This window comes from Oncorhynchus gorbuscha, linkage group LG10, assembly GCF_021184085.1.
Source record: "Oncorhynchus gorbuscha isolate QuinsamMale2020 ecotype Even-year linkage group LG10, OgorEven_v1.0, whole genome shotgun sequence".
In the NCBI taxonomy this organism is placed as follows: Eukaryota; Metazoa; Chordata; class Actinopteri; order Salmoniformes; family Salmonidae; genus Oncorhynchus; species Oncorhynchus gorbuscha.
This window is the reverse complement of record NC_060182.1, coordinates 47,689,079-47,705,390: the sequence shown is the minus strand read 5'-3', so window position 1 is coordinate 47,705,390 and position 16,312 is coordinate 47,689,079. Positions and strand designations below refer to the sequence as shown.

General features: G+C 42.4%; 1 protein-coding gene across 1 annotated transcript in view; it reads left to right on the top strand.

Moving 5' to 3' along the window:
- Window positions 1-16,312, top strand: part of LOC124046196 (agrin-like) — a 516,157-nt gene that overhangs the window by 240,808 nt on the left and 259,037 nt on the right. The window contains 1 exon segment of the mRNA XM_046366308.1: window positions 9,474-9,689. Within this exon segment, the coding sequence (XP_046222264.1) occupies window positions 9,474-9,689 (216 nt within the window).

The window sequence follows — 16,312 nt, the reverse complement described above, 5'->3', positions numbered from 1 at the left end:
TCAACACTGCATCACAACTGAGGTGCTTTTGAAGGCAACACAGTGGGCCAAAGAAGAGGGTCATCACAATGTGTCTGATATATGTTTCTACCTGACACCAAAAGATGTGTGGAACATCCAAAGCTCTCCTCCGACACCAGGCTTGATGAGAATGACAGCATCAGCGTTGACAGACTGGTCAAGTCCGACCTTCAACAGGAGGTCATGTTCTACCAACCACTGTTCCACTCCACCAAACAAACACTAATCATTGTACTGCAGATGGAGCAACTTGCCAAAGATAGAAACGGAATGGTTTTCCTGGATGCAACCTACAAAGTAATCACAGCTTATGGTTACACATTTTATGCATTAATCATTCAGCATCATGGGCGTGGAATTCCTGTTGCTTACTTCATTGTATGTGAGGAGACTACAGATGTGCTGGAGGTGTGCTTGCAGACGTTCGAACAGGCTATCCCAGGATTTTAAAAGAATCATGCACGTGACCAATATGAAGGAGATTTTTAAATAGAGATGCGGATATGTTTTCATTGAGATGTGTGATGTTCGACAGAGACCTGAACGAGGTCAATGCAGTCCGCAAAGTGTTTCCAGAGGGTAGCATTCTTGTTCCATGTCTTGCAGGTGTCTCAACCAGAGTTTAACAGAGCATTAATTCAAATAAAACATCCATTAATCATGGTTCGGGCACCATTTAGAATTTTGGAATTTGCTCCCATTCAACTCATGAGTTGAAATTTAATTTGAATTGGCCACACTCCACGAGATGTAGAATTTGAGTGACAGGAAGTAGAATGTGATTCAGGGAAAGATGTTGGATATAATGAAAAGATGCTTTTATCTTCTCCTCCCTAACAATGGGAATTTCACTGAATTCAATTGTATTTACTTACATTCAAATTCTAATTGCAATGCTGTATCCTGTTTACTACTTCAATTAAAATTCACTTTAAATTCAAGAATTTAATTTGAATTTAAAACATTCTCAATGTAATTATGAACTTACCCCAAACCTGCTATTATTGATATAGTATGCATTTAGGCTATGCATTTAGGCTATGCACAGATGGATGGTCAAGAGAGACTGGGGCCATTTTGACAGGAATACTGTTGTCCAGTCAGTGGTTGCCATGAAGAATTGGACAACAGTAAAAGCACACAATATTCATAGCTTGTTTAAAGTTGTAGCATGTAGGTTTTCCCTTTGCTGCCCTCTTCAGCAACACTATACATTTTAACACAATACATTTTCTAATAGCGGCAAATCTGGAAACATACAAAAAGTACAAATGGGCATAAAGTCCAATGCATACTGGTCCTTTAACTCTAGAACCACTGGGCCTCGAGGGACCTCCCTTAAAGCTCATGAGCAGTCAATCTGACTGAAACATTCTAACAGTGTAATTAATACATTTCATTTATGCTATCTCAAAAATAATCATTTGGTTGTGTTTACGAAAGCCTTGGCTAACATTAGAATAAGATTTTTGTCATTTCAAATTACACAATAGCATTTTTATTAGGTTGATACTGCTTGTTATATAGTACCAGTCAAAAGTTTGGACACACCTACGCATACAAGGGTTTTTCTTTAGTTTGACTATTTTCTACATTGTAGAATATTTTTTTATTTTACCTTTATTTTACTAGGCAAGTCAGTTAAGAACAAATTCTTATTTTTAATGACGGCCTAGGAACAGTGGGTTAACTGCCTGTTCAGGGGCAGAATGACAGATTTGTACCTTGTCAGCTCGGAGATTTGAACTTGCAACCTTTCGGTTACTAGTCCAACACTCTAACCACTAGGCTACCCTGCCGCCCCAACATCAAAACGATGAAATAACAGATATGGAATCATGTAGTAACCAAAAAAAGTGTTAAAGAAATCAAAATATGTTATATTTGCCAAGAGAGATGACAGTCCGTCACTACTGGGACCCTTAGTGTTACGCGAAGTGGAACAGGGAAACCCAAGACCAGACTCAGATGAGGAGACATTACATTACATTTACATTTAAGTCATTTAGCAGACGCTCTTATCCAGAGCGACTTACAAATTGGTGCATTCACCTTATGACATCCAGTGGAACAACCACTTTACAATAGTGCATCTAAATATTTTAAGGGGGGAGGGGGTGAGAAGGATTACTTTATCCTATCCTAGGTATTCCTTAAAGAGGTGGGGTTTCAGGTGTCTCCGGAAGGTGGTGATTGACTCCGCTGTCCTGGCGTCGTGAGGGAGTTTGTTCCACCATTGGGGAGCCAGAGCAGCGAACAGTTTTGACTGAGCTGAGCGGGAACTGTACTTCCTCAGTGGTAGGGAGGCGAGCAGGCCAGAGGTGGATGAACGCAGTGCCCTTATTTGGGTGTAGGGCCTGATCAGAGCCTGGAGGTACTGAGGTGCCGTTCCCCTCACAGCTCCGTAGGCAAGCACCATGGTCTTGTAGCGGATGCGAGCTTCAACTGGAAGCCAGTGGAGAGAGCGGAGGAGCGGGGTGACGTGAGAGAACTTGGGAAGGTTGAACACTAGATGGGCTGCGGCGTTCTGGATGAGTTGTAGGGGTTTAATGGCACAGGCAGGGAGCCCAGCCAACAGCGAGTTGCAGTAATCCAGACGGGAGATGACAAGTGCAAAGTGTAAACAAGGTATTTATTGAAACACAGGGGGGAGATGGAGTGCAAGCCAGGGGAAGCTCGGGTGAGTTGCAGGAAACCAGGTGAGGAGGCTGAGGCTGGAGTGAGAGGGGTTGGTACAGGGTAAGCAGGTCCGGAGGGGAATCCAAGGGAGTAGTAGAGTGGGGAATCCAGGACAGGTTAGCAGGATGAGGAGATGTGGGACTGGAGACAGGACCAGAGTCAGAGCGGGCAGAACTGTAGCGGAGAGGAAAACCGTGTCAGGCAAGGCACAACAGGATAACAGGATCTAAATAGTAACAAACAGCTAGAAACGTAGACTGACTGAGCAGAGATTATGATCTGGCAGTGTAGAAGTGGCAGGACTGAGTATTTGAGGACTTGATTATGGAACAGGTTGCAGCTGGTGGGGATCTGCTCTGACTCCAGCACACCTGTCTCCGCCCACACAATCACACACACAGAGAGAGAGAGGGAGAGAGCACTGGGGGAGTGGCGGCAGGTCAAGGAGACACACGATGAGCAGTAGAGGGTGTGGCAGGAGCAGACGTAACACTTAGTGGGACTATCATTTGTTTTTCAACATTACAATAACCCAACACACCTCCAGGCAGTTTACGGTCTATTTGATCAAGAAGGAGAAGGAGATGGTGCTGCATCAGATGACCTGGCCTCCACAATCACCCGACCTCAATCCAATTGAAATGGTTTGGGATGAGTTAAACCGCAGAGTGAAGGAAAAGCAGCCAACAAGTGCTCAGCATATGGGAACTCTTTCAAGACTTTTGGAAAAGCATTCCAAGATGGTTGAGAGAATGCCAAGAGAGTGCAAAGCTGTCATCAAGGCAAATGGTGGCTACTTTGAAGAATCTCAAAAGTCAAATATATTTTGATTTGTTTAGCTTTTTTGTTTTGGTTACTACATGATTCCATATGTGTTATTTCATAGTTTTATGTCTTGACTATTATTCTACAATATAAAAAATAGTAAAAATATTGAAAAATCCTGTAATGAGTAGTGTGTCCAAACTTTTGACTGGTACTGTTGTGTCGATATGAAAGCAGTCAAAAATAGTCCATTACTCTTTAATTGTGTGCGTTTTCACGCAATGGCATCAGATGGATTTCATTTATCCCTTGTCCTCACAGTTGACACAAGTCTTCGTAATTGTCACATGCTTGACGCACTTTGACATACCTTTATTTGGTCACAGTGCTTAATAGTCTCCGCTTCTTTCTTTATTGTGTCCCCATTGACTTGTCATTCTTCAGGGGAGGGAGCTCCTGTCTCACGTTGTTTATGCGGCCGGCCAGGCTTGATTTCTTTACAAGTAACTTGTTTGCCAATGACAGTCAAGTGACAATTGTCCATAGTGTCATGTATCCCCTTGCCAATGTAAAGTTCCAGAAGCCTCATCACCACATACTCCGACACTCGCTCACCTGCTGCCCAATTATTGAAGGCAGTTTAGCATGTAAAGTTTGCGCACACTCTCACTGTGTAGCCTACTCCAAGTGGGCCAGAGTACAATAGAAGGGCCCGCCCTGTTCTTCATTCACAATTGGTGATGACGTTGTCCTCGCTCGTCAACTCACCCATTCACTCCCTTTCTCATACTTTACTTCATTTTTTATATAGTATGTGTGAAATTAGTTTCGGAATAGTATAGGTTTAGGTTCAGTTTCCAAGTGATTACTAGCTGGGCACTGTACTTTCAACTGTTGGGAGAAAGGAAGGGCAACGAGGGAAAACCGTAAAAAAATGGCATGCCCTCCTAAAACTGGTTATAACTCCAGTACAATTCTAACACCGACAGTGTTTAGGAAAATAAGGAGGGGGGCATGACTTTAATAATGGCAGAGTAATACAAAAAAATACAAATAATGAGCAGTCAAAATGACTGTTTTAGCGGTTGTAGTGTTAACTAAATGTGTATTAGTGAAAGATGATCACTGGATAAGCAATCAATCATTTTGTCACACTGTTGACTGTTGTGGTGTCCTAGGGCTAGTAGGAGTCACGCTGTTCTGGTGTAAGGCAACAGCGCCGATCCAAACGGTGCTGTCCTTCAAATTAGATGTTACATTAAGATCTTGTCTTTCCTTGGATTCCTTCCATCCTCTTAGCTTCTTCTTAAAAGGCATTGGAGGATAGGATCTGAGGTCCCACCCTTTGGACCATGACCTCCAATGTGAGAACAGAAAAGAGGCAAGGAGAGAAGAGGGTGCAAAACATTAAAGAAAATCTTTTGAGATTCACCTCGAGATTCGCTTTTGGCCCTAGTCCATTCAAAATTCAGCACCCCCCCTCCCTTCTCCCTCCTTTTGAATGAGCCTTCTGATGTTTCAATAGCATTTCAGCAAGAGAGCCCTCCCTTGTTACCTAATAATCCTGTTTCCTAATTTGGTATACATGATTGCCTTTGGTAAATGTCTCCCTTTGCATACATATAGACAGACTACATGGACAAAACACAGCAGGGGGGCATACATATGACAGTTTCCGTGGTCAGAGAAAGAGGGCAGACACAATGTTTGTCAGGGTAAAACTAAGGAGAAAAGGACGAAGAAAATAGTATACCCTGTGTGTGTTTATGAGCACACACACCTTTTTTGCACATACAAATTTGAGTGCAGGAATGTGGTAATGTGCTGCACTTTGAATGAATAATTCCAGAGTGACTCGGCCTCTTTCATTTGTTGCCACCTTGTACGTGGTCAGACATTATGGAGCTTTCCAGGTAACACACTGTCTGTACAAAATGTTTGTGGGCATAGTTGTTTGTGTCGTGCATTATATGTCATTTGCTTCTTGATGAAATTGAAAGATGACAGCATCGTATGGTGTGAGACGGGCCCAACCCATCTACTGCAGAGCTACTGTAAGGTTGTATTCAGCCCACGTGACAAACAAACGTTGATTTGAGACAGTGTGTGCAGGCTTTGACATCTGCTCTGCTAAAGTATGCACAGTACATACAGGGTTGTTTTCGAACTGTAAATCAAATGTCTGTCTTCATTGATGTACATGATTAATGAAACTATATATTCCCTAAACCTGACTCATTTAAAGACATCAGGCAATTACAAAGCTTATTTCAGTGTATTTGACCATGTAACCTATTCTCGCTTTCTGTCATGTACTGGTCCAACACATTTCTGAAATGCCTGAGCAGATGTCCTCCCAGACCAATGATTGTGTTTTTGTATATCACTTTTGAGTAAACAGTTAGTACTGTAGTGTATCACTATATAATTATATTGTTATTCATTGCATTATCATACATTTACTTGAACTGTTGCACCCCAGCAAGCTTTCTATCTGGCTTGGCCCAAGGGACAGTTATTTATTTAACTAGGCAGCTACTTTTAAATCTATAAATGTACTCGCCGACATCCCGATGTCCCTGCCTAGATCAGCAGCTTCAGCTGAAACAAAACAACATTTAAGCTGGTAAAGTAAACATAAATAATCATTATTGCAACCACCACAAAATACCAGAATGGTGAGCTTCCCTGAATCCATTAAACCACTATTTCACATTTCAGAGAAAATCCTTAACAAAACCCTCTGTGATCTTATTTGGTCTCTCTTTTCTGGTGAATAAAACTGAAATCGCAACCAGCTTTCTATGGCTTGTTTTAAAAATAGCGATATTTTGGAGATTATTACATTTTCAAATATCCGAAAGTGAGAGGTTGTAATCTGAATATAGGAAGAAAAGGCCATTCTTGAACACAGGGTGAGACTTTCTTACTAATTTGCTCGAAAATTAGCTCAGATTTAAGTATAACTTTTGCATGACTGGTGCATTCAGTGAGAGGTCTAATGCATTAACATTTAATCATTTCTGCCCTCCGAATTCAAATGTATTATATAAAAAGGCCCTTCATTTCCAAATAAAATGTTATATTTTTTGCTCATATACAGTTGAAGTCGGAAGTTTACGTACACTTAGGTTGGAGTCATTAAAACTCATTTTTTTAACCACTACACATATCTTGTTAACAAGTCGGCAAGTCAGTTAGGACATCTACTATGTGCATGAAACAAGTAATTTTTCCAACAATTGTTGTGAAATAATCTATAATTCACTGTATAACAATTCCAGTGGGTCAGAACGTTTACATACACTAAGTTGAATGTGCATTTAAATAGCTTGGAACATTCCCAAAAATGATGTCATGGCTTTAGAAGCTTCTGATATGCTAATTGACATCATTTGAGTCAATTGGAGGTGTACCTGTGGATGTATTTCAAGGCCTACCTTCAAACTCAGTGCCTCTTTGCTTGACATCATGGGAAAATCGAAAGAAATCAGCCAAGACCTAAAAAAAAATTGTAGACCTCCACATCCTTGTGAACAATTTCCAAACACCTGAAGGTACAGTTATACTGAACTGTGACTGCAATGTTTTTTCGTAAGAGACAGTTAACTCAATATCACACAGTCCCACTGTTGCAGTCCCACAGAGAGAGAAAAGAACAGTATGAAGATGAAATAATCATGCAACACATAGTGGAAGTAATACAATACTAACTCTGAGGTAAACACATTGTTTTTTTTACTAACAATATGACTTAATCGCGAACTGTCTACCATCCTCTAACATCTAAGCAGTTCCTAGAGTTGTCCTTCTTGTAATTTCTGTCAACACTGTCATACCTAACTATCCCATATCAGTCCACACACCCCTCGCTCACCAGTGAGAGCATGACATGTATTATGGATGATCGCTCCCCAAAACAGAGTGAGCATTACAAGGACAAGGCATTTTCATCCATTAAAGCCACACACTGGACATGCTCTCTCTCTCAAATGGGATGTTCTCCGTTGGGTAGAAAGAAATCCACCAGCATGTAATTTAAAGGTCCAAATCTAGCTCCTAAACCTAATTCTACCCCTACACTAATTCTACCCCTACACTAATTCTACCCCTACACTAATTCTACCCCTACACTAATTCTACCCCTACACTAATTCTACCCCTACACTAATTCTACCCCTACATTAATTCTACCCAAACACTAGTTCTAACCCTACACCAATTCTAACCCTACACTAATTCTAACCCTACACTAATTCTAACCCAAACACTAATTCTAACCCTACACTAATTCTAACCCAAACACTAATTCTAACCCAAACACTCATTCTAACCCTACACTAATTCTAACCCTACACCAATTCTAACCCTACACCAATTATAACCCTACACCAATTATAACCCTACACCAATTATAACCCTACACTAATTCTAACCCTACACTAATTCTAACCCTACACTAATTCTAACTATAGCACTAATTCTAACTTTAATCATAAAATCCCTAGAAATAGCATTTGCCCTTGTGGGGACCAAGTAAAATGTCCCAGTTGGTCAATTTTTGTTTGTTTGTTTGTTTACTATTATTGTGGGGACTTCACAAGTATAGTTAAACACGCACGCACGCACGCACGCACGCACGCACGCACGCACGCACGCACGCACGCACGCACACACACACACACACACACACACACACACACACACACACACACACACACACACACACACACACACACGCCTGTGGGGTGATCTGCCAGCTAAAAGTAACCGTATAAAGCCATTGTTCACAGGCACTAGAGGAGAGAGGAGCATTGAAGGAGTCTTGACATGGTTTTCACATTACTGACCATGTGCTGTCAGACTCCATAGTTGCACCTCTCATACTTGCCCCCCCCCCCCCCCCCACACACACACACTGCACGTACACACACAAAATGCACACACGCTCTCTCTTTCTTCTCTCTCTTTCTTTTCTTCCCCCTTCAACGAAAGAAAGACTAGCTCAGGTATCTGTCAGGCCCCAGTTCCTCAGGTGGTCTCACATTGAGAACGGAAGCCCTCGCCTGTCCTCTCTCACTGTAACACAGACACACACACTCACCTGTCAATGGAGAGGGGGTAGAGAAAGAGATCTGGAAGCCTAAGACAGATGCGGGAACAGATGCTGCCCTCTCCTTCCACACACACATAACAGAGCTGTGTGTTAATATATGTGTGCGTGTGTGTGCATACATGAGTGTGTAGTGTACATGTGTGCGCCTGTGTGTGTGTGTGTTCAGCAGCAAGTGAGAGCGAGACAGACAGCTGCCGGGCTAGTCCAAGTGAACATGCCCACTCGCGTTCAGCACTGGCCTGGGAACCAGTGATAAGACGTAGCTAGGGGAGATCTGTGAAGGGGGGGGGGCTAAATAGGAGATGCGGGGCATCCAAAGGGGCCGCAAGGGCCATCAACAGCTCCGAACCAAGGAGACTCTTAAGATCAGGGCCCTCCTAAGCTCAGCCAGGAAGGACGATGCTTTGTCCTCCGTCAGTCTCATTGATTTCTATTCAAATCCACTACCTGTGAGAGTTACCTGCTGTTTAAGTCAACTTTAGTGTAGTGGTATGGATGTGTGGACACTGGCCAGATAAATGATGCTCAAACGTACCAAGCTGACGTCTATATTACAGGGGTCAATAAAGATGTAGGTATGTGGTGGATATTGTATGTAGCTCCTGTATTTGGAGTTGTAAACGAAGCTGTTTAACCCATGAATATATCGAGTAAACTAGTCGTTAACTCTGTCTTTTGTCAAGTGTCAACTGTTATGTAGCTAAGGCCCTTCAACTTTCAGTAACGGCATTGTTTGAAGTGTTTTTGAACGGTCTGAAAGTTGTACTCCCGTTGGCCATTGGGACATGTCCTCCCTCACAAATAACACACGGCATCACTCTTTTTCTCCATCTCTGTCAAATCAAACGTTCAAATCAATTCTAAACGGATCATTTTTTAAATTTCTCCTCAGATTGCAGAGGAATGCTATGCGGCTTCGGGTCAGTATGTGAACGTGACGCGGCTGACCCCTCCAAGACAGAGTGCGTCTGCAAGAAGATGGTGTGTCCGTCGGTTGTGGCGCCTGTGTGTGGCTCGGACTCCTCGACCTACTCCAATGAGTGTGAGCTGGAGAAGGCCCAGTGCAACACGCAGCGGCGCATCAAGGTGCTGCGCAAAGGACCCTGCGGTGAGTCTTGCTAGCTAGCACGTCATGCTAGATACAGTGCCTTTAGAAAGTATTCCCACCCCCCTTTCCCCCCAAAAATTGTGTTAGAGCCTTGTGTCAGAGCCTGAATTTAAAATTGATACAATTAGATTTTGTGTCACTGGCACAATACCACATAATGTCAAAGTGGAATGATGTTAAAATGATTTTTTTTACAAAAATGAAAAGCTGAAATGGTAAATAAGTCAATAAGTACCAGGGAGGTTTTCCAATGCCCCACAAAGAAGGGCACCTATTGGTTTATGGGTAAAAATACGTTGAATGTATCTTTGAGCATGGTGAAGTTACTAATTACACTACGGATGGTGTATCAATACATCTAGTCACTACAAAGATACTACAGACCTCCTTCCTAACTCAGTTGCCAGAGATGAAGGAAACCGCTCAGAGATTTCACCATGAGGCCAATGCTGACTAAAACAGTTAGAGTTTAATGACTGTGATAGGAGACAACTGAGGATGGATCAACAACATTGTAGTTACTCTACAATAGTAACCTAAATGACAGTGAAGAGAAGGACTCATGTACAGACAAAAATATTCCAAAACATGCATCTTGTTTGCAATGAGGCACTAAAGTATAACTGCAAAAAAATGGCAAAGAAATGTACTTTAAGTCCTGAATACAAAGCATTATGTTTGGGGAAAATTCAACACAGTACGTCACTGAGTACCACTCTTAATATTTTCAAGCATGGTGGTACAGTAGCTGCATTTGCAAGGACTAGAGAGTTTTTCAGGATAAAAATAAACAGAATAGAGCTAAGCACAGGTAAAATCCTATTGGAAACCTGGTTCAGTCTGCTTTCCAATAGACAATAGACAGTCAAATGACCCTTTCAGCAGGACAATAACCTAAAATACAAGGCCAAATATACACTGGAGTTGCTTATCAAGACGACATTGAATGTATCCTGAGTGGCCTAGTTAGTTTGAAAAGCAATGAAAAGCAATGATACACAACCAACTTCACAGAGCTTGAAGAATTTTAAAAAGAATAATTGGCAAATATGATAAAATCTAGGTGTGCAAAGCTCTTTGAGACTTACCCAGAAAGACTCACAGCTTTAATCACTCCCAAAGGGATTCTATTGACTCAAGGGTGTGTATATATTTAATTTTCAATAAACGTTACTAAAAACCTATTTTCACTTTGACATGATGGTGTATTGTGTGTAGATGGGTAATCCCGTTTGAATTCAGTGTGTCACACAACAAAGTGTGTAATAAGTCAAGGGGTATGAATACTTTCTGAAGGCACTGTGTCTGTTTCAGTACATTGGCATCCCGTTAGCTACTACTGTTCAGTGTTGTGTACTGACATGAAGTGTTGTATTTACTGTACGGTGAGATCAGCTAACTATCATTACGCTAGTTACTGTTCAGTCAGTATTGTCTACTACTACTGTACGGTCTATGCGGTCCCTTATGTATAGAGAGTCCTAGCTAGCATTATGGTACTATTCAGTCTGTTTCAGTCAGTGTTGTGCTGTGTAGAGCTGTACCCTGATGTATTGTATAGTTTCTCAGCTAGCATCACGCTAGCTGAGTCCATTGCAGTCTTTTGTGCTCTTTCATACCTTCAGAATGAGTCCAGCTAGCATTGCGCTACAGTGCAGTGGCATGTTCTGTACCTCTGCGAGTAAAGAAGCTGTTATGTCATCACAGAGATACAGTATTATGGCAGGATTTGAAGAAACTTGCCATAAGCCTATTAGAAATGCCATTATGTCTTCTATCACAAGTTATACCAGCCACCAGATGACAAAACACCTCGACGCAGGCTGTGTCTGTCTACCACGGTCCAGAGCCAACAGATGACAACAGTGAAGCCTATTTGGCTCATCGTAACCACCACTAGTTAGCATAGCAGCACCAGCCACCCCACTAGGGGTTTGCAGGGCTGAAAGCACAAAGCAATATGCTACAATGGGCTTTGTGTCATGTTTTTCTCCCTCTATGCTGTCGCTACAATGCTAATCCATCAGCTGATTGCTGTGCTGGCTAGTGGCTGGCTAATAGCAGGGCCTGTGTGACTAAAGGGCTTGCCAGATAGAGGGAAGGAAACAGGAACAGAAAGAGAGGAAGGGAAACAGAGGGAGGGAGGAGGGGAGAGAAAGAGAGAGGGAGGGAATAGGGAGAGAGGGATGGAAGGGGGAGAGAGAGGGACGGAGAGATGGAGGGAAGAGAGAGGGAGTGAAGGGAGAGAGACAGGGAGAGAAACAGAGAACTGATAAAGAAAGACAGATGTATAAAGAGAAAGAGAGAGAGAGTGAGGTATTTACATCAGCTAGAGGAACAGGCCATATACAGCCATCAAAAGGCCCATAATTATCCAGACTTACCCGCTGGGAGCACAGGGGAGTTCTGGGTAAAGGGCGATGGTGGCCTGTGGGGTGCAACTTCCTCCTGATGAACCAGATCTGCATCGGGAGATTTAGTGACTATGCTGCTATTCACAAAAATAAGAAGAGCTGCTTCTGTATTGATTATGACCAGTGAGGACTACGGTGTACAGGGCCCATATCCACAAAGTGTCTCAGAGTAGGAGTGCTGATCTTCAACAGTGAAGAGGCGACTCCGGGATGCTGGCCTTCTAGGCAGAGTTGCAAAGAAACAGCCCTATCTCAGACTGGCCAATAAAAAAAAAAGATTAAGATGGGCAAAAGAACACAGACACTGGACAGAGGAACTCTGCCTAGAAGGACAGCATCCCGGAGTCGCCTCTCCACTGTTGACGTTGAGACTGGTGTTTTGCGGGTACTGTTTAAAGAAGCTGACAGTTGAGGACTTTTGTGAGGCATCTGTTTCTCAAACTAGACACTCTAATGTACTTGTCCTCTTGCTCAGTTGAGCAGCTGGGCCTCCCACTCCTATTTCTATTCTGGTTAGAGCCAGTTTGCGCTGTTCTGTGAAGGGCTTAGTACACAGCATTGTACGAGATCTTTAGTTTCTTGGAACTTTCTCGCATGGAATAGCCTTCATTTTTCAGAAGAAAGTATTTTTTTTCCATTTTTTTTCTGGCCATTTTGAGCCTGTAATCAAACCCACAAATGTTGATGCTCCAGATACTCAACTAGCCTAAAGAAGGCTAGTTTTATTGCTTCTTTAATTGAGCACAACAGTTTTCAGCTGTGCTAACATAATTGCAAAAAGGTTTTCTAATGATCAATTAGCCTTTTAAAATTATAAACTTGGATTAGCTAACACAACGTGCCATTGGAACACAGGAGTGATGGTTGCTGATAATGGGCCTCTGTATGCCTATGTAGATATTCCATAAAAAAATCAGCCGTTTCCAGCTACAATATTTATTTACAACATTAACACTGTCTACACTGTATTTCTGATCAATTTGATGTTATTTTAATATGCAAAAAAATGTGTTGCTCTTTCAAAAACAAGGACATTTCTAAGTGACCCCAAACTTTTGAACGGTAGTGTATGTTAACGACTCAATCAGTCATTAATAAGGCATTAGGAGCTACTTAAGATACTTAGCGTTGATTTGATTTTGAATGCAGAGTGTATATGTACACAGTAATTGGTAATATTAGGCTTTCAAGGATTAATAAAATGTATTCATTTGTGGGGGGAAATCATACAACACAGAGCTATGTAGCTACTCAGTCTGATTTATCCAATGTTCTTATCTAGAGTCCCTTCTTCAAGATGCATTTAAAGTCTACAATGAGAGATGCTGGACAGCAGTTTAATCCCAAATGACAAACCCTGTACTTCCGTATATAAAAGAGTTCCATTTGACAGTTTCACACTGAGAAAAAATAGCAAACTAGAAGATGAGAAGTGTAGAGAGGGGCGCAGCGGGTCAGGGGAAACTGGATGACAGGTTCTTATTCTCTTTCTCCATCCAATACATCTTGTCAGCACAGAAGGTCCAGGCAGCTCACACTGGCGGGTATTATGTTGTTGTCTGGGATGGTGGAGAGGTCTGCTGGAGGGAGGGAGTGAAGAGAGAAGTATATGTTTTATAAGTATATTAACCGGGTACTTTAGGTCCTGGATGCTGACAAAACATTTATTTGTACTACTTTAATTATGTTGGTAACCAGTTTATAATATAATTAAGGCACCTCGGGGGGTTTGTGATAAATGGCCAATATACCATGGCTAAGGGCTGTATCCAGGCACTCCACGTTGCGTCCTGCTTAAGAACAGCCTTTGGCCGTGGCATATTGGCCATGTACCACACTTCTAATTAAATTTGTCACATGCTTTGTAAACAACAGCTATAGACTAACTGTGCAATTCTTTCTTACAGCCCCCCCCCCCCAAACAAAAACAACAACAACAGAAATAGTCTGAAAATATATCATGAATAACACATACATGGGGTACCAGTACCGAGTAAAGTAGATGTGCAGGGGTACGAGGTAGTTGAGGTAGATATAGGTAGGGATAAAGTGACTGGGTAGATAGATCATTATTAACAGTAACAGTTGCGTATGTGATGAGTCAAGAGACAAGTGCAAAAAGGGACAATGCCGATGTTCCGGGTATCTATGTAGCAGTCCTTAAAGGTTTTATTGTATTTCTTCATATTCTTCACACTTTAAACAAACCACAACTTATAAAGGCTTGATAGGGCATTCTTAAAGTCGTCATAAGCACTATAAAGTGGGACCATATATTTTTTTCTCATTACATGTTGATGGCCCTCCCATTTGAATGGGCAAGGCATGGATAATGTAGTACCATATTAAAGCAAATGCCAGTATTCAAGTTGTATTGTACTGCGCTGTAAGATAACGGCCTGGATTGTGCCTCTGGCCACTCCAGATACCAAGTCAATGTACGGCCACTACATCTGAACAGTTTAGTGGGTTTTTGTGCTGAAATAATAGTGTGCACATAACTCAGCCAGCACTGGCCTTCATGGACATCCCAGCCTAAGCAGCTCTTTTCATTAATTCCCTCTTTCTAAAATGGGTAATTTGGGAGCCACATTTCTATGAGTTAGTCCACTGGTCCAGCGTGCTGATAATGGCCTGATATCATTTGAATTAAAAACACACGCTCTGCTTTGTTTAAATCTGTTTGAGAGGCCCTCAAGTTTGAGAACTGACGTTTTCAGGGAAGAACAGAGAGAAAAGCGATAGAAAGAAGAGGGGGGAAGGCAGCCGGCACTTATCCAGGGTTACCGTTCAGCAGAACATGAAGAGAAATTGGGGGCAGTGTGTGTTTGAGAGGAGGCCGGGAGAGCTTGAGCTGTATTAGCTCTCCTAATATTGAACCTGGAGCCAACAGAGAGAGACGGGTAAACACTCGATCTCCCAACCTATGCGGAGCGCTGCGGTGGGGAGGAGATGGAGACCCAGCGAGCGCCCGTGCCTCAGAATTTATTTTGGAGCGCCCAGATCGATGGGGAGATCAATGGTGTGTGTGTGTGTGTGTGTGTGTGTGTGTGTGTGTGTGTGTGTGGTGTGTGTGTGTGTGTGTGTGTGTGTGTGTGTGTGTGTGTGTGTGTGTGTGTGTGTGTGTGTGTGTGTGTGTGTGTGTGTGTGTGTGTGTGTGTGTGTGTGTGTGTGTGTGTGTGTGTGTGTGTGTGTGTAGAGTGGCCCTGGAGCATGCCCTGCCTCACGCACCGTTGATAGACTAGACTCACTCTCATTCTTTCTCTCCGTCTCCTCTTTCACACCCGCAGTGTATTTCTATCGACCTGTCCCCATCACCGTTCTCTCTATCCTTCCTCTTTCTCTTTTCCTCTCTTCCCTCCTTCACTGTGTATGTATCGCTCCATCTCCTACCATTCTCTCTCTCTCTCACTAACCAGGTTTCCATCCAATCTTTTAATGTGAGTAAAGTACATGTCGGGTAAAAACATGTCACAACAGGCCTGATGGAAGCAGCACATTTGTTGGTAAACTTGATATTGCATTTTTGCATCTGAGCTCCTAGAGTGTGCGGCTCTCCTTCATTTTCAGGTTTTCTACTCTGCTAGCCAGCACCTCGCCTAAATAGGTGTGCGTTTCTTTTTCTTCTAGATTATGTGTGTTGAATAAACGTTTTTAGGAAAATACAAAGACGGAGGGGGGGCATGACGATAAAAAATGTCAGCGAAATTAGACATTTTAATTCATAATTCAAAATGACTCACTCAGCTCTTCTTGTGTGAATGGTCAGTTTTCTCTTGGTAATTTCTTCAATATCTTGATATTTAAATGGAGATAGAAATGTTGTGGAATAAAGGAACAGATGACACATGACTGATATTGGCTACCCAGATTTTCTGTCATATGGATAGGTTCAACTGTAGATTTCAGATTCTCGTTCTCTTGTCACTCTCTCTCTCTCTCTCTCTCTCTCTCTCTCTCTCTCTCTCTCTCTCTCTCTCTCTCTCTCTCTCTTTTTTAATTGGCTGTTAGTCATCTCTGTGAGGTGTCATTGAACCATTTTACCTGTCTGCTGGCCCCATCAGTAGGGTCTCCGCTCTGCTGCCCTACTGTAGCGGCTGTAATGTGACCCACTGACTGATTCAAATCAAATAAAATTATATTCGTCACATGTGCCGAATACAACAGGTAGACCTTACAGTGAAATGCTAGGAGCCCCTGACCGACAAT